Source organism: Chrysemys picta, chromosome 8 (genome assembly GCF_011386835.1).
Source record: "Chrysemys picta bellii isolate R12L10 chromosome 8, ASM1138683v2, whole genome shotgun sequence".
Classification (NCBI taxonomy): Eukaryota; Metazoa; Chordata; order Testudines; family Emydidae; genus Chrysemys; species Chrysemys picta.
Window position 1 is genome coordinate 109848048 of NC_088798.1, and position 17368 is coordinate 109865415.

The following is a 17368-nucleotide window of genomic DNA, read 5'->3' on the forward strand; positions in this document are numbered from 1 at the left end:
GGCGGGGAGGTGTCTGTGTGTGTACAATGTGTGGGGGGGTGTATCTGTGTGTACAGTGTGTGTGTGGGGGGAGATGAGTGTACAGTGTGTGTGGGGGGGGACTGTGTGTGCATTTTGTCTTTGTGTGTGTGTCTCTGTGTGTGATTTGGTGCCCGCGTTGGGGAATCGCCGTGGCCTGCATGTCAGGGAGCCACCTGGGACTTTGCCGCAGTAAAGCTGGTGCCTTTCTGGTCACTCGGGGGGGGGGGGGGGAATGGCTGGGGCAAAGGGGGGGCTGGGGCTGGGGTGTGTGGCTGCCATCAAACTCCTCCCACAACTCCAGAACCTCACTAGAAAGATTCCCTTGAGGGGTTAAACAGGCCTCCAGGGGCCGGGCCCCTCCTGGCTAACCACGCCGCAGCTCTCCCTGCCCTGACATGGGGCTCCTTACCGTGGCCCTGGGGGGTCGCCACACAAGGAGCCCTCTAGAGAAGACAGGCCCTGGGGGGGCTGGGGGCACCTCTCTCTGCCTGGAGCCTGCACCGGCAGGCTTTCCCAGTACAGCTGCAGGGGAGAGAAGGGCAGACGCCTGGATCGGTGTAACTGCAGCTGCCTCGGGCATGGCGGGATCCGTGGGACCACACAGCCACATGCTGTGCCGCTTACACTGGCCAGGGCAGAGTAGGCCAAGTGGCCTCCCACTTGTGGCTCCCGGGGTCACCGGGTCTGGCTTGGTCCCACGGGAGGAGCTAGACCCTGTTGCTCAGTGACTTTCCGTTCCCGGGGGCACTGCGGGGTAACGGAGCAGCACCTGGTCAGGCCAGCACAGAAACTGCAGCTGGCTTCCTATGTATGATCGGAGCGGGGGCAGGAGAAGGGACAAGGATACTGGGGCAGTTCCCCCTTAGCCCTTCTGTCCCTGGGGAGCCCAGGGGCTGGGCTGGGGGCTGGGGCGGCCTGCAGATGTGGGGTTTGCATATCAAAAGGCCCCGCAGAGTTTGGCCTGTTGGAGGAGCCGTTAATAAAAGTACCATTGGCGTCTGCCCCATGCAGCAGGGAGGGCCCTGGGCCCCACAGTCATGAATGTGCGGAGCTAACACAGAGCAGACACAAAGCCCAGATCCCTGTGGGCCAGGAGCCAGGACAGCCAGACTATGGGCCCCTCCTGGCCGGCCATTGACATGCAGCCGAAGGCAGGGCCAGGGCCTGAGGCAGGAGGCAGGGCCCGGTTTGAAATGCCCGGTGGTGGGGGAAGATAACGCAGCTGGCTGGGGGGCAGGTCGCTGAGACCCCTGTGGAATGTGCGTTTGTTTGGCTCCAGGGAGATGGACTCAAGAGCTGCAGGGCCGGGTGGGATGGGTCAGGAAGGGCCCTGGGTCAGCCAGCATGTGCCCTTATGTCCCCCCCCCCGTGATACCTACGGAGCACATGGCAAGGGCTGGCAGGCTGCCCAGCATCACCCCCCTTCCCTGGGTCCCCTCGCCTGGCTTTTGTACCCACCTGGGGTCTCCTATGCCTAGAGCTTAAGGGCAAGCGGAGCCACGACCATCTCGTTTGCGCTTGTCCCTAGCCCAGGCCGGAGGGTTTCACCCCCTTTCCCCTGCCTTGAGCCCAGTCACTTGTGTTCGGCTAGAGCACCAGCCTGGCTCTGACGCCCCCGAGAGACGGAGAACCCCTGCGGCCCTGGGGAGTTTGTCCCAGTGGCTGGTGGTCTCCGTTTGCACTTAGAGCTTGTCTCCCTGGGGAACTGTCCTGGCCTCACCACACTGAGGTGAGCACAGCCCTGGGGCGCTCCGGTCTAACTCCGGCTGGGCAGCGCTGTGTTAGGGTCACACGGCTGTAGTGATGCTGGTGACGGTTCCCCTCTAGACCGGCCCTTGGACTGGAAACTCTTCTGGGAAGGGACCGGCTCGGTTACGGGTCTATATCGGGGCTAGCGCAACAGGGCTCCGCCAGGTCACAGGCAAAGGCAGAAAAGTTCCAGGTGACACAAGATGGGATTTTTCCAGGGGAGGGTGACAAGACACAGGAATTACCAGGGGACGGGCTCCGGCTGCATTCTCCAGCACCTGGAGTCCTGGCATCCTCCCAGACGGCTCTGCTCTAGTCCCACGCCCAAGCTGATGGTGAGTGGAGGGAGGTTCTCCAGCCTGTGCAAGGCAGGTCAGACGAGATGGTCTAACCTCCCCTCTGGCCTGCCCAGGTGAGACTGGTCCTGAGCCTGCATTTCTACCCCTGCGAGCCGTGAGCTAAAGGCCTGACACCAGTGGGGTCTGTCCCTCTGCATGTCCCCTTTGGAACTCTGCCAGGCCCTTGTGAGCTGAGATCTTGTGGCAGTGAGTTCCGCAGACCAGAGTGCCGTGTGTCAATGCTGCGTGCGCTCTGCACACACTAGGGTGGGGGGGAGGGCATGGAGACAGCTCTTTGGCGATGGGCAGAAGATCCCAGGGCCAGGGGGTCATAGACTCATAGGACAGGAAGGGTCCTCAAGAGGTCGCCTAGTGCAGCCCCCTGCCTCCCCCCAGCCATGGCAGCAGGGGAGAAGGGCTCCTGGCAGGGGCTGGGAAGCGGTGCTTCCCCTCGGTGACAGCCCCGTTCCGTGCTGGATGCAGCTGCCCGGCCCCGAGGAAGCAGGGCTCGGCCCCAAGGCGCCCGGGGGCAGGCATGCGGCTGACCCGAGCTGGAGCGGAGCAGGGCCGGCCGGCCGGCCGGCCGGGGGCGGGGCGGGGGCGGCCCATTGGTGGCTCGGTGTAACCCGAGCGCTGCGCTCAGCTCCGCACGCCCAGCGGCCCCTCCTGCGCTGCCGCCAGAGGCGAGGAGGCGGCGCCGGGACCCGCAGAGCGCGACCGGGGCGCCCGGGGGAAGGAGCCGCCCGGCAGCTCCAGCCCAGACCCCTGCGCGCGGCTGCGGGCCCGGCGACAGGATCGGCCCCTTGCCCAGCCCCGGGATGCGGAGCGATGAAGCCCGGCCCTAGAGCCCCGCAGCGGGGACCCGGCGGCGGTGAGGGGCCGGGGAGCCGGGCGCTGGGGCGCGGGGAGCTCCCGGGCGGGGCCGGGCGGACTTTGCCCGAGTCCTGCAGCCGCGGGGTCTGTAAATCTGTGACCAGCCGCACAGGAGCCTTTGTCAGCCGGGTTAACCATTAAACTGCGGCCGCCCCCAGGGCGCTGGAACTGGGGTGCGAGGGGGGGCGCTGGAACTGGGGTGCGGGGGGGGCTGGACCTGGGGTGTTGTGAGTGCGGGGGGGCTGGACCTGGGGTGTTGCGAGTGCGGGGGGGGTTGCTGGAACTGGGGTGTTGTGGGTGCGGGGGGGCTGGAACTGGGGTGCGGGGGGGCTGGAACTGGGGTGTTGTGGGGGCGGGGGGGCTGGAGGTGCGGGGGCCTCTGCCCCCGGGTCTGCAGTTTGGTTCCCTGGCTCTCAGCGCCCCTGCTCCCCGGTCTCCCCATCCAGCGACGGGGAGCCCCCACGCGCGCCCAGCCTGGCCGGCCAGGGGCAGGGAGAGCCGGGGGCCGGGCAGCCCCTCTTCTCCCAGTGGCCGGTGGGCTGGGGGCCAGTCCGGCCCGGCGCTGGCTGGAGGGAGCGGCCGGGGCTGGGCTGGTTCCCCCACGCCCTGCCTGCACCCAGGGGGAGGGGGGGGGGGGGAGCGGGAGCGGTCCCCGGTCCCATGCCCTGACTGCGGGTGGGGGGGACCCCGTCCCCGGAAGCGCCTGGTTCTCCCAGCCGGTGCGGTGGGCGCAAGCTGGTGCCAGCTGCGTTTGGAGCGCAGGGACGATTCCCCCGCCCCCCCGCACCCGCCTTCCTGCTGGGACAACCCGGATTGTCCCCGGTGCCCAGGACACTGAGGCAGCCCCCTGCCCTCGCACCGCCCGCGGAGCGCCTGCCTCCGGCTTGGGAGAGCAGCATCCGCCAGGCCATGCCCGGGGCCAAACGCTGCCGGCCCCGTGTAGGAAGGGTCTCGGGGCGGGGGGGCTCCTCTTAGACCCACGCCCTCCCTCCAGGGCCTGCTCCGGATGGAGCAGAATGGAAGGGGTTAACAGCTCAGCTCGTGGTGGGGAGCCCTCTGCATTGCTCCCCTGAGGCTCTGGGGGTTCCCCAGGGGCTGGAACTGGGGGGGGGTTGAGGCTCTGGGGGTTCCCCAGGGGCTGGAACTCGGGGGAGGGGGGTTGAGGCTCTGGGGGTTCCCCAGGGGCTGGAACTCGGGGAAGGGGGGTTGAGGCTCTGGGGGTTCCCCGGGGGCTGGAACTTGGGGGGGGGGGGTTGAGGCTCTGGGGGTTCCCCGGGGGCGGGCAGGAGGAGGTAGCGACAGCGGCAGGGTAACCGGCTCTCTCTGGCCCTGTGGTTTCAGGCTGTGAGGGCCTGGGCTCCAGCCTGAGCCAGGAGAGGAAGGGCAGGAAGATGCAGCCACTGCCCTGTGCCCTGCTGGGCCTCCTGGCAGCGATGACAACAGGGGCTCAAGCAGTTGCTTCCCCCGGAAGGACAATGGAGCCAGGTAGGAAAGGGCAGAGAGGGGCCTGGCGGGGGCGGGACAGAGCCCCGGGGGTGAGGGGAGCTGGGAGGAAGGACCAGAGGGGAGCCTGCGAGCTGCATGGAGCAGGGGAAATAGCCATCGCAGGCAACAGGCCAAGGAGAGTCCGAGCCTAGTTCTTCACACTTGGCACCTGGGCGGTGCTGGTAGGTGTGCAGGGGGCACAGCCTGTGCGGGAATGGCACCGTAGCACGGAGCATGTGCCGCACGGGCAGGCGCTGTTCAGGTGCGCGGGTATCCAGGCCTGCTGCTGTTGTACCTGGCCCGGCGCAGGCAGATGGTGGCAGTTCAGTGCCGCTGGAGCTCCAGGGATCGCACCATGCTGCAGCCAGGCCTGGGCGAGGACGGCCGAGCAGCTGGACTGGCCCTTGCTCACAGCAGGAATGGTTCCTGGGTCCCCGGTGCTGCCTGGCAGTTGCCCAGTGAGACTCACAGGGTGGAGGGTTGGCTGGTATTGTGGTAACACCTGGAGACCTCAGCAAGGGACCTATTGTGAGACGAGGCGGGGGGGGAGTTCAGGGGCCACCGACTTGGCTTTTCAAAGCCCGTAGCTAGTGGAGCCTTTGGCCCTGTCCCTTCCCCACAGGCCCAGAGTCCGGCTCCTCGGGGTTGGGCCGGGCGGAGCCTTTTCACCTCAAAGCTGGCCGATCCGGAGCAGTTTTGTCTTGCTGGCTGTGGGCGGGTTTAGGCTCCTGATACCTCCGCTCTGGTGTCAGCCACTGAGCCCCAAGCGCCACCGGCTGATGGAGAAACTGCCTGAATGATAAAACCTTCCTCCCACCCTATCTCCTGGGGCTGCCCGAGCCAGGCCCCGGCCCGGAGTGGAGTGAGCCAGGCCCGTGGCTGGAGACGCTCGTTATGGATTCCCTGGCTTGGTTCAGGGCGTGTCCCGGTTAAAATGTGGTTCTGGGGACTTGGCGCAGCTCTCATTGGCTCTGACTCCTAATCAAACCTGCTCCATTTACACACGAAGCCCCATAGCCCCTTGACATCTGGCGCCTTCTTCCCTCTCCTCACCTGCAGCCCTAAGGGTTCTCAGTCACCACCGCTGGGGCAGAACGGACTCGCTCGGCGGGGCTGGCAGGAGCCGCTTGGACCCTGACTGGGAGCCGGTCTGGGTGGGAAGGAACCCTCCTCGCCCCCCCCCTCAGTGTGCCGTGGCTGCCTCCCCCTTCGGGGGAGGGGGCAGGCAGCAGAACAGCCCTGACCAGGGCCGGGCAGGGCCCTTTGGAGGGGATTGGTGGTGTCCGGTCTGGAGATCAGCTGTGAGAACTCCAGGTTGGGGGCAGCAAGAGAGGGGCTGGGGGTGGGAGAGTGCGTGCCCGCCAGGTCCCCATGGCCCTGCTTTGCGGGGGTGTCACCGAGCAATCACAGTTCAAATCCAGGTTAGACAAACAGGGCAGGCGGGAAGTGCTGGAGGCAGCTGAGTGTGAAAACCCATCACTCCCACTGGCCATGCCCAGCTGGCAGCCCTCCCTCCCAAGCCCAGCCGGCGCTGTTTGGGGGGGAGCTAGACGCTGCTCCCCTGGGCTGGCTGCTGGAGCTCTGGGCTCCTCTCCTCCAGCTACAGCACATGCAGCACCCGCTCTTCCCTCAGCCCTGCAAAGGGGGCCGGGGCTGGGCCCAGCGGGAGGTCAGAGGGTAAGAGGGGCTGGTGGGGGAGGAGCAGCAGTCCCTGGCTGCCTGAGGGGTCCATCTGGGGGCGCTGGAGAGCCGGGCTGGGGGGTTGGACTGAACGCGAGGAGGCTGCAGTGGGAGATGAAGGGCCTGGGCCGGGGGCTGCAGTGAGTCCACACCAACCAGTGGCTATTGATTAAAGCCTCTTCTCTCTGCCCGGGGCAGGGTCCAGGCTCTGGCCTGTGGCTCCCCACCTGCTGGCAATGCCACCGCAGGACATGCTGCCCCCATCTGCCCTGGCTTGTCCATTGCGGAGGGTGGAAGGAGCAGCTGCTTGGGGCCTGCCTGGGGCAGAGGTCCCCCTCGGGCCCCTCCGCAGGGTGTGGGTGTGCGGGGCACAGAGCTGCTGAGCTTGTCTGGGGAGGGATGAGCTGCCTTCGGGCCCTGGGGCTCAGCTGTCCCCCCTGTGCTGGACAGCGCTGTTTGAGAGCCGCCTGCTGGAGACGGAGGAGCACCTCCTGCTGGACCCCGGCCACGTGCTGAGGCTTCACTGCGATGACAACCACAGCCTGGGCGTCGCCTGGTACAAGGAGGCCAAGCAGCTCTTCCCAGGTGGGCGCGTCCGCATCTGGCAGCGCACGCTGGAGATCGCCGAGGTCGCCTATGAGGACTCGGGGCTCTACATGTGCCGGGCGCAGGACACTGGACAGAGTCTGCGCAACTTCACCATCTCCATTGTGGGTAAGAGCCCCGGGCAGACAGGCCCTTCCTGCCCCGGGAGATGAGTTTGTCCACCCCGCTGCTTGCCACCAGCACTCCTGCCCCGCTCCCTGCAGCGCCCCCTGCTGGGAGAGCCAGACCAGCGTACCTGGGACAGTCCCCCCCCGCCCCCAGCCAGTGCTCCTGCCCCACTCCCTGCAGCGCCCCCTGCTGGAAGAGCCAGACCAGCGTACCTGGGACAGTCCCCCCCACCCCCACCCCCCCGCCAGTGCTCCTGCCCCACTCCCTGCAGCGCCCCCTGCTGGGACAGCCAGACCAGCGTACCTGGGACAGTCCCCCCCCGCCCCCAGCCAGTGCTCCTGCCCCACTCCCTGCAGCGCCCCCTGCTGGGAGAGCCAGACCAGCGTACCTGGGACAGTCCCCCCCCGTCCCCAGCCAATGCTCCTGCCCCGCTCCTTGCCCCGCCCCCTGCTGGGAGAGCCAGACCAGCGTACCTGGGACAGTCCCCCCCCCCCCCCCCCGCCAGTGCTCCTGCCCCACTCCCTGCAGCGCCCCCTGCTGGAAGAGCCAGACCAGCGTACCTGGGACAATCCTGTCCCCCCCCCCCCCCCGCCAGTGCTCCTGCCCCACTCCCTGCAGCGCCCCCTGCTGGGAGAGCCAGACCAGCGTACCTGGGACAGTTCTGTCCCCCCACCCCCACCCCCAGCCAGTGCTCCTGCCCCGCTCCCTGCAGCGCCCCCTGCTGGGAGAGCCAGACCAGCGTACCTGGGACAGTCCTGTCCCCCCCCCCCCCGCCAGTGCTCCTGCCCCACTCCCTGCAGCGCCCCCTGCTGGGAGAGCCAGACCAGCGTACCTGGGACAGTCCTGTCCCCCCCCCCCCCCCCCGCCAGTGCTCCTGCCCCACTCCCTGCAGCGCCCCCTGCTGGGAGAGCCAGACCAGCGTACCTGGGACAGTTTCCCCCCCCCCCCCCAGCCAGTGCTCCTGCCCTGCTCCCTGCAGCGCCCCCTGCTGGGAGAGCCAGACCAGCGTACCTGGGACAGTCCCCCCCCGCCCCCAGCCAGTGCTCCTGCCCCACTCCCTGCAGCGCCCCCTGCTGGGAGAGGCTGGGGCTGGAGTCGCTGGGTGCACTCTGCAAAGCCAGTGCCCTGCTCCGCTCCCAAGAACTGGGGCTGGAGTAGCCGGGAGCTCGCAGGCAGGAGGAACGTGACCCCTCGTGACGCTTTCCTTCAGACTCGCTGGCCTCGGGGGACGATGATGAAGACAGCGACGGGGACGGTTCCCTCGGTGATTCAAACGAGGAGCCCACTTACCGCAGAGGTCAGTCCCGGGGCAGCTGTCTGCAGCAGGGGCTGTGCGAGGGAAAAGAGGTTTGGTGCCGGGTCACTCGAGCTGCCAGGAGTGCAGGGCACCCTGCCCATACGCCCCTTCCTCTGCAGGCCACTCCCATCAGCCCCCACGTGCTTGGCAGCCTCTGTGTCGCCCATGGCAGGCGGCTGAACAGGGCCAGGTCCCCCCGGCCTGTGCCCAGCTCACGGGGTTCCCGGGCTAAGCTCTGTTCTGGGGCAGAGGGCAGTGCTTGGGGAGCGCTGCCGCACCTCCCGGAGGGCTTTGCAAGCCCCTTCCTTGCTGCCCCGGCGTCGATACAGGGGAGATTTGGAGGAGCTGGTTGTGAGGACCGGCTGGGTCCCTGGGCACAGCTCCGTGCACACTCCAAGCCCTGGTACTTGGCATTGGGAGCTTCTCCCAACCCTGTGGCTAGTGGCCGTCAATCGTGCAATGTCCTCCTCAGCCCCGTATTGGACTCAACCGCAGCGGATGGATAAGAAGCTGTATGCCGTCCCTGCGGGAAACACGGTCAAGTTCCGCTGCCCGGCGTCGGGGAGTCCCAACCCCAGCATCCGCTGGCTAAAGAACGGGCGGGAGTTCCGGGGCGAGCACCGCATCGGCGGCATCCGGGTAAGAGTGCTCCCAGGGAGCCGATCGGAGCTCAGTCGCCTCTGCCCCAGCCCCCTCCAGGCCTCCGTCTGCCCTGGCTGAGATCAGAGCCGTCCTGTAACCAGGCGCTGCCTCTGGGATAAGGGGAAGGCTTCTGCCTGCCAGCTCCGTGGGGGGCACTGCTGGGCACCGGGTGCCATCTGCCTCCCTTCACCTGGTGCTTGTCCCCTTCTCTCCGCAGCTCCGGCCCCAGCACTGGAGCTTGGTCATGGAGAGCGTGGTGCCCTCCGACCGGGGGAACTACACCTGCCTGGTGGAGAACCAGGCTGGCCGCATCCGCTACAGCTACTTGCTGGATGTGTTAGGTGAGGCCTTCACCTGCGCCGGGGGCTCGCAGACACTGACTCTGGGGTTTCCCCAGTCAAGCCCTGCCTGGCGCAGACCCTGGGGGCTGTGCTAACGAGGGGTCTGTGTCCTGGTCGGGGGCCATCCCCAGGCAGCCTGGGAGCAGAACAGACTCCTGGGCGCAGGGTCACTGATCCCGAAGCTTCACAGCACTTTGGAGATCATCCGGGTCCTGGCATCAAATGGACACAACTAGCCCCCAGCCGGGACCTGCCTCCCGCCCCTCTCTGCCCCTCCCCTTCTAGCTGCTGCGGGCCTGGAGGAATTCCCACCGGGCTGTGGTGCTGGGCAATGGCAGAGGAGGGTCAGCAGCCACGTTCCCGGGGCGAGGAGGGAGAAGGACAGACAGGCAAGAGACACTCTGGCCTGAGCATCGCGCTGAGCGAGCAGCGGGAGGGAACGCGGTGGCCGGGTGTGGCACTGGGAGAGCTTGGGGGGGAAGGGGGCTCCCGTCTGACCCCTGGGGATGAGGTACAGAGAGGCTGTGACCACCCCAGGCCACGGAGGGAGTTGGTGACACAAACCAGGTGCCCTGCCTGCCAGTGCCTGCTCTGCCCACTTGGCCGGGGCCCCGGTCAGCGGTTGGCGCGTGCTGGGCGGAGTTGGCCCCACTGCCGGGCTGGCTGCACTGGGCTGTCCAGCTGGGCGATGCTGCTCCCTCTTCCCTCCCGGCAGAGAGGTCCCCGCACAGGCCCATCCTGCAGGCTGGGCTGCCTGCCAACACCACAGCGGTGGTGGGCAGCAACGTGGAGTTCTTCTGCAAGGTGTACAGCGACGCCCAGCCCCACATCCAGTGGCTCAGGCACATCGAGGTGAATGGCAGCAGCTTCGGCCCCGATGGGGTGCCCTACGTCCAAGTGCTCAAGGTAATGGCCAGGCCAGCGAGGGCGCCATGCCCCCAGAGCAGCCCCTCCTGGTGCAGGCGCTGGCTCTCCAGGGCACACGTTGCCCCCAGACCCGGGTGGGACTTGCTGCAGACTGGGGGGAGCAGTGGGAGAAGCCCCAGTCCTGGGGGCAGCAGGGTAGGGCCAAGCGGGGCAGGCTCAGCCTGGGTCCAGGGGGCTCGGCGCGCCACCACGATGGGAGGGAATCAGCCACCTGCTGGGACCCCAGGTGCGGGGCTGGGCCCTGACGCTGCGGCTCTGCCCCCGCAGACAGCCGACATTAACAGCTCGGAGGTGGAGGTGCTGTACCTGCACAACGTCTCCAGGGAGGATGCTGGGGAATACACCTGCCTGGCCGGGAACTCCATCGGCCTGTCCTACCAGTCAGCCTGGCTCACCGTGCTGCCAGGTAAGGTGGGGGGCTGGGAGTGCTCCGGCCCCGGCAGGGGCCCGAACTGCCGAGAACACGGGGAGGCCCCGTGGGGGCGGGACAGGGCCGGGCTCACTGGCTTCACTCTCCAGCAGAGGAGCTAGTGCGGGAGGTGGAGGCCCCCGAGACCAAGTACACCGACATCATCATCTACACGTCGGGCTCCCTGGCCGTCGCCATGGCCGCCGTCATCGTGGTGCTGTGCCGGATGCAGACCCAGGCGAGCAAACAGCCCCTGGAGCCCGTGGCCGTGCACAAGCTCTCCAAGTTCCCACTCATCAGACAGGTACGTCCGGGCAGAGGGAGGCTGCGGGCCCCCGGCAGGTCATAGACGCTCTGCGCTGGGCACAGCGGCCTGCTGAGTCTGCAGGGCCAGGGACCGGCTGTAGTGTGTGCGGGCTACTGCCCGGCGCCGCGTCTGGCTGTGACCTCCTGCCGGGGCCGGGGCCCGGTGCCACATCTGGCTGTGACCTCCTGCTGGGGCCGGACCCTGCACTGCAACCTCTCCCCCCCGCGCTCCCCGGCTGGGCCTGGTGCTGACAGCAGGTCTCTTGGGCTCTCCCACAGTTCTCCCTGGACTCAAGCTGCTCCGGAAAGTCCAGCACGTCCCTGATGCGCGTCACCCGCCTCTCGTCCAGCTGCACCCCGATGCTGGCCGGGGTCCTGGAGCTCGACTTGCCGCTGGACTCCACGTGGGAGTTCCCCCGAGACAAGTAGGGCCCTGTGCTGCTCTCTGCCGTGGGGGCGGGTCACGTGGCAGTGCCCTGCTGCAGGAGGGCTGGGATTGGGGCATGGACAGACAGACCGACCTGGGCTCAGACACTGGTTGCCTCCAAGAGCCAGTCACAGAGCGAGGGCCCAGCGGCAGGGCAGGAGACCCGGGGCCTGGCCCACCCTCTGTGTGGCCCTGGGACATGGGCTCTGGGTTGCTTTACTGAGAGCTCGTTCCAGCTTCTCAACTCCTGCCACCGGGGCTCCTCCCTCCGCGCTCCGGGCAGGCTTTGAGGAGGGGAGCTGCAGACACCCCCCGTCTCTCCCCCCCCCCCCCCCCGTGCACCGCACAGCTCTGCCTGGGGACCCTGCGGTGCCGTAACTTTCTCCCCTCTCTCTGTCCACAGGCTGGCGCTGGGCAAGCCCCTGGGAGAAGGCTGCTTTGGCCAGGTGGTGCGAGCAGAGGCCTATGGGCTGGACAGAGCCAGGCCAGACAGAGCTCTCACCGTGGCTGTGAAGATGCTCAAAGGTAACAGGGCTACGCAGGGCGGTGTTCCAGGGCTCAGCCCCGGCAACGCCGGTTCCCTGCCCTGCACAGTCACCACCTCCCTGTGCCCCCAGACAATGCCACGGACAAGGACCTGGCCGACCTGATCTCCGAGATGGAGATGATGAAACTGATGGACAAGCACAAAAACATCATCAACCTGCTGGGAGTCTGCACACAGGACGGTGAGGGGCTGCCACGCTTGGCGGGGGCGAGGAGAGGGGCTGCTGTGCTGGGGTGGGGTTGTTCTGTTCAAGGGAGGGGGGTTCACTGCCATGCTTGGGGCGGGGCGGGGGGCTGCTGAACTCGAAGCAGGGGGGGAGCTGTCACGGACTCCCAGGTCGTGCCCACTCTTGGCCCCATGCGGTCCATGGGGGGTGCCCCTTTCAGTGAGACAGCCCTTCTCGGGGTCCACTCTCTCTCGGGGTCAGGCCCCTCCACCTCCTGGAGCCGCACCTCTCGGAGCCTTAGCATGTCTGTCTCTGACGTGGACTCCCGGGGCCTCCACCCCCCGAAAGGGAGTAATCCCCCCCCCCCCCCCCCGGCCTTGTCCTCCAGACCGGAGCGACTCTCAGCCAGTGTCACACAAGAGGGTTTATTGAGCATTGAACCCAGCACAGGAAACTCTCCAGCCTCAGGCCTGGCCTCCCCAACCAGCACCTTCCAGTCTCCCCTGCATCCAGGTGGGCTCTGCCTGCTCCCCCTCTCCAGCCCAGAGCCCCCCTGCTTCCCAGCTGGGCCTCTGAGATACCCGGCTCCAAGCCCCCACTCTGTCTATTGTCTTCTCTCCAGGTAAACAGGGTCGTAAACAGGGTGGCCTGGGCCGCCTCCTCCTCGCTTCTGTCCTCTGGCTGGAACCGGCTGGTCAGGCCCCGGGGTCCTCTCTTCACAGCCCATTGTCCTCCCACTGGCCAGAACCGGCTCTGGGTCACCAGGTCACCTGTTGCTGGGGTATCCATTCTCCAGGCCATTGGCTGGGGTCCCAAGTTCCCTCTCCGGTCCTCTGTAACAACAAACTCCCTCTCCTGTCACCTCGTTAAACCAGTAACACCCAGGGAAACTGAGTCCCACCCCCTCTGCATGCAGCCCACTGGAAAACAGAAAAAAAACAAGAAACCCCCCCCACTTCATCCCAGGAGCAGACTGCGCTTGAGGTGGGGGGGCGCTGCCTCCCCTTGGAAGGGGGTTGTACTCGGTCAAGGGGGCAGGAGAGGGAGGCCCCAGTGACCCTAAGCCCCACCTGATGGCCCGTCTCCGCAGGGCCACTGTATGTGCTGGTGGAATTTGCCTCCAAGGGGAACCTGCGGGAGTTCCTGCGTGCCCGGCGCCCCCCCACGCCTGACTACACCTTCGACGTCGGCGCCATGCCTGAGGAGCAGCTCTCCTTCAAGGACCTGGTCTCCTGCGGCTACCAGGTGGCCCGCGGCATGGAGTACCTGGAGTCGAAGAGGGTAAGGCCCTGGCTCCGGGGGTGCTGGCTGAGAATGGGAGGTGGGCCCGGCTCCGGGGGTGCTGGCTGGGAATGGGGGGTGGCCCGGGCTCTGGGGTGCAGCCTGGGAATGGGGGGTGGCCCTGGGGTGCAGCCCTGGCTCTGGGGTGCAGCCTGGGAGTGGGGGTGGCCCCGGCTCCGGGGCACCAGCTGGGAGTGGGGGTGGCCCTGGCTCCGGGGCACTGGCTGGGAATGGGGGGTGGCCCTGGCTCTGGGGGTGCAGCCTGGGAATGGGGGGCGGCCCTGGCTCTGGGGGTGCAGCCTGGGAATGGGGGGCGGTCCTGGCTCCGGGGGTGCAGCCTGGGAATGGGGGGTGGCCCTGGCTCCGGGGCGCTGGCTGGGAATGGGGGGTGGCCCTGGCTCTGGGGTGCTGGCTGGGAATGGGGGGTGGCCCTGGCTCCGGGGCGCTGCCATGCAGTTTCTGGGCAGGCTCAGGCGGCACCAGGTGGGGGTGGGAGGCTCCTGGTCCATGGGGCAGGTCGGAGGTCGTCAGAGAGACGTATTTGGCCAGGCCCCGGCTGCGGGTTTTGGGCCCCCCCACCCCAGCCCTGAGCCGCCCCCTCCCTGCAGTGCATCCACAGGGACCTGGCCGCCCGCAACGTGCTGGTCACGGAGGAGAACGTGCTGAAAATCGCTGACTTTGGCCTGGCCCGGGACGTCCACGACATCGACTACTATAAAAAGACCAGCAATGTGAGTGGGGTGGGGGTGCCGAGGTCCAGGAGGGGGCGGGGCTGCCGGGGGCCAGGCCAGGAGGGGGGTGGGGGATGCCGATGCCCGGGAGGACAGCGGGGGGTGCCAAGGGCTAGGCCGGGAGGGGAGCTGGGCGGAGGGTGTCGAGGGAGGGGAGGAGGGCTGGGGGGTGCCGAGGGCTGAGCCGGGCGGGGGGTGCCGAGGGCTGAGCCGGGCAGAGGGTGCCGAGGGCTGGGAGGGGGGTGGGGCTGGGTCGGGAGGTGCCGAGGGCCAGGAGCGGGGCGGGGAGGCATGTCCCCTTGCAGCAGCAGCCGTGGGCTGAGGGCTTTTCATCTCCCTGCAGGGCCGGCTTCCCGTGAAGTGGATGGCGCCCGAAGCCCTATTTGACAGAGTGTACACGCACCAGAGCGACGTGTGAGTCCGGCTGCGCTGTCAGGGGCTGGGCCTGGAGTGAGGGCGGCTGAGGGCATCAGGCCCTGAGGGCAGCCCCTGTGCACACACCAAGGTGTGGCGTGCGCCCCGCTCTCCGAGTAACACAGGGCAGATTGGCACCCCCAGCACACTGTGCCCGGGATCATGGCACTGCTTGGCCATGGCCCTGGTAATGGCGGTGCTCCAGTTACAGTGCCCTGCCCACAGTGCCTGTCCCAGCCCACGCTGGGCCTGATCCTTGCCCTGTTCCTAGGTGGTCCTTTGGGATTCTGATGTGGGAGATCTTCACGCTGGGGGGCTCCCCGTACCCTGGGATCCCGGTGGAAGAGCTCTTCAAGCTGCTGAAAGAAGGGCACCGCATGGACAAGCCTTCCAACTGCACCCATGAGCTGTGAGTACCTGCGCTGCCCCTGGCATGCGGGGGGGAGAGGGGACTGGTTCCTCTGGCTGACAGCTCTCTGCTCTGCCCTGCCTTGCCAGGTACATGCTGATGAGGGAGTGCTGGCATGCCGTCCCCTCCCAGCGCCCGACCTTCAAGCAGCTGGTGGAGGGGCTGGACAAGATCCTGGCAGCTGTCTCAGAGGAGGTGAGTTTGCAGAGCAGGCAGGGCATGTGGCCCAGGAAGGCGGCCAGGGGGTTCCTGGTGTGTCTGGGCCTTGCCCTGTCTCTGGGGGGCACGCTCCCTGCAACGCTGATGGCTCTTCCCTCCCGCAGTACCTGGACCTGTCCGTGCCCTTCGAGCAGTACTCCCCCTCCTGCGAGGACAGCACCAGCACCTGCTCCTCTGACGACTCCGTCTTCACCCACGACCCCCTGCCCATCACCCCCTGCCTCTTCTCCTACCGCAGCGTGAGGACGTGAGGGGCCACCCGGCACTGGCCTGGCTGCCCAGGGCGCCTTGGCTCTGGGGGGCTGGACAGCCTGGCAGCGGGGCTGGGAATGACGAGGCAGCTCTTGCCCTCCTCCCGCCGCAGGGCACTGGAGAGAGCTGAGCAGCGGGAGTCTCTGGGCCCCCGCCCCAGCCATGGACCTGCTCCTTGTGAGGGGTTGTCCTCGGCTGGCCTGGGGACTCCGTGTGGCCCACCCCCCCAGCCTCCTGCTGGCGTCTGCTCTCCAGGCAGTCAGGGCACCCTGGCCCTTCCCGCACTGCCAAGCCCCCAAAGGTCTAGCTGGCCCCGAACCCGCCGTCACGCCCCGCAGGGCAGAGTGAACTCGTGTCAGCCCATGGGGCATGGGCTCGGTGCCCAGAGGAGCTGCCTGGGGCTGCCCACAGGCCTCGCCCAGGAAACTCTGCTTGTTTTGTTTGATGTAATTTTTAATCATATTTTTGTGATACTGTACCAGTGGGAGCCAGGCACCCCACCCCCGCCCACTGGAGCGCCCTGCCCAGGGCTGGCCAGCCGCCCCCCCACATCCCACCTAGCCCTGTACATAGCCAGAGAGAGGAATATTTATGTACATAGCGTCTCTAATGCACATGAAGTATCGCCTTGATAAATTATTTTTGGAATAGAGCCTCTTGCTGGAGGTTTCTTGGCTGCCTCCGGGGAGGGGTGGGGGCTGTTGCTCCATGCACCGAGCCCGGGTGTCGGGCCAAGCATGGCCCCTTCCCATGGTGAACTGGGGCTTGGAGCCGTGTCCCGAGCCCACTCCTTCCTCGCCCTGTGCTGCTTCTGCCAGACTCTCAGCATGGGCTTCCGTGTCCAGCCGGCATCCTACGCCCTGGGCAGGCGTGGAGCCCTCCGCTGCCGGGTCTCCCCCTTGGCATGGAGACCCCCCCCACCCCCACCCTCGCTGCAGGTTCCTGCTTCTGCTTGTGGGGCCTCCAAAGCAAACGCCTGGCACCGTCTCTAGGGCCAGGGACTCATCCTGGCTCATCGGCCCGGGCCCTGCTCTCATCCTCGGCTTGTCTGGAAGCGGGCTCAGCCCCTGGGGCTTATCCCCACCAGAGCCGGGGGAGGGGCGCAGAGTCTGCCCCTCCGGCCAACAGCAATCACAGGTGGCTGCTGGTGGCTCTAATGGCCACGGCGGAGCTGGGCTGGGGGCGGTCAGCCAAGCAGCAGGCTGGTGCCGTGGCTAATTCATAGCAAAACCCAACTGGCTTCGAGGCTGCTGTAAATGCTGCCTGGGGCTGGGGGTTGCCTTGCTCAATGGGGTGGGGGAGGCACACCCCTCCCCCCCCTGACGCTACTGGGAAATCTGCCGCTGGGAGGGACAGAAACCTTCACCCTCAGCAGCTGCGGTGTGGTCCTAGGGCGCAGGCAGGGCTGCAGCGGGAACAGGAGGCCAAAGGCTCCCTGGTCAGAGGTGGCCAGTTCTGCCCCCTGGAGAGCCTGGTTCCTGGGAGCCCCTTTGGCTCCAGGGCAGAGTGACGGTGGGCGCTGCCAGCTCCCCCGGTGCCAGAACTGCTGCCTGGGGTGGGCGTGCTGCAGCCAGCAGGCTGAGAGCAGTATGCTCCCGCAGCGGGGCAGAGCCCCCTGCCCAGACAGGGACTGGCCGAGCCCTGGGGTGCATAAAGGCAGGCAGGCCCCTGGGCCTAGCACGGCCCCAAACACTCGTGCTTTGGTGGTGGTGTGGCTCCTGTGGGCTTAAATCTCGGAGCGCAGCGGAGTGGGCAGGACCGCAGGGGAGCCCCAGCTTCGCAGGAGGGGCAGGACCGGTGCTCCTGGCCCCCAGGCTGTGCTGGAAGGAGCTCCTGCTGGTGGGGGGCCCTCTCCTGCCGCTGGCTGTCACCTTCCAGCCTGTGAATCACTGCACGCCCCGAGCCATGGCCACCACGGGCCGGGTGCCTCTGCTGTGAGCCTGACGCTGGGCCAAGGGGCCCTGGGTGCCATCTGCATTCGGCTGCGCTTGCTGGCTCCGAGCGTGCCCCTGTGCACCTGTGTCCCTGTGCGTGGCAGGGGGCAGGGGTGGGCCGGGGCCCGCCCACGCACACAGAGCTGCTGCATCTGTTCTGCCTTAGCTGCTGTTCCATTAAGCCACCGTGACCTCCGCTCCCAGCG

General features: G+C 67.4%; 1 protein-coding gene across 3 annotated transcripts; it reads left to right on the forward strand.

The window, feature by feature from the left end:
• The first annotated feature begins 2731 nt into the window (after positions 1-2731).
• On the forward strand, positions 2732-15880 carry FGFR4 (fibroblast growth factor receptor 4). Of its 3 annotated transcripts, none has more exons than XM_065555206.1 (18): positions 2732-2979; positions 4323-4466; positions 6597-6860; positions 8071-8157; positions 8630-8796; positions 9017-9140; positions 9856-10046; positions 10335-10473; positions 10587-10780; positions 11062-11207; positions 11613-11734; positions 11827-11937; positions 13013-13203; positions 13812-13934; positions 14278-14348; positions 14620-14757; positions 14847-14952; positions 15081-15880. In XM_065555206.1, exons 1-18 carry the CDS (start codon positions 2937-2939, stop codon positions 15225-15227), a joined length of 2508 nt encoding a protein of 835 aa, XP_065411278.1. In that variant the 5' UTR covers positions 2732-2936; the 3' UTR covers positions 15228-15880. The 3 variants fall into 3 exon arrangements, with proteins under 3 accessions (XP_065411278.1, XP_065411279.1, XP_065411280.1); XM_065555207.1 differs by having other exon boundaries at positions 10590-10780; XM_065555208.1 differs by lacking the exon at positions 2732-2979 and adding an exon at positions 3058-3154.
• The last annotated feature ends 1488 nt before the right edge of the window (positions 15881-17368 follow it).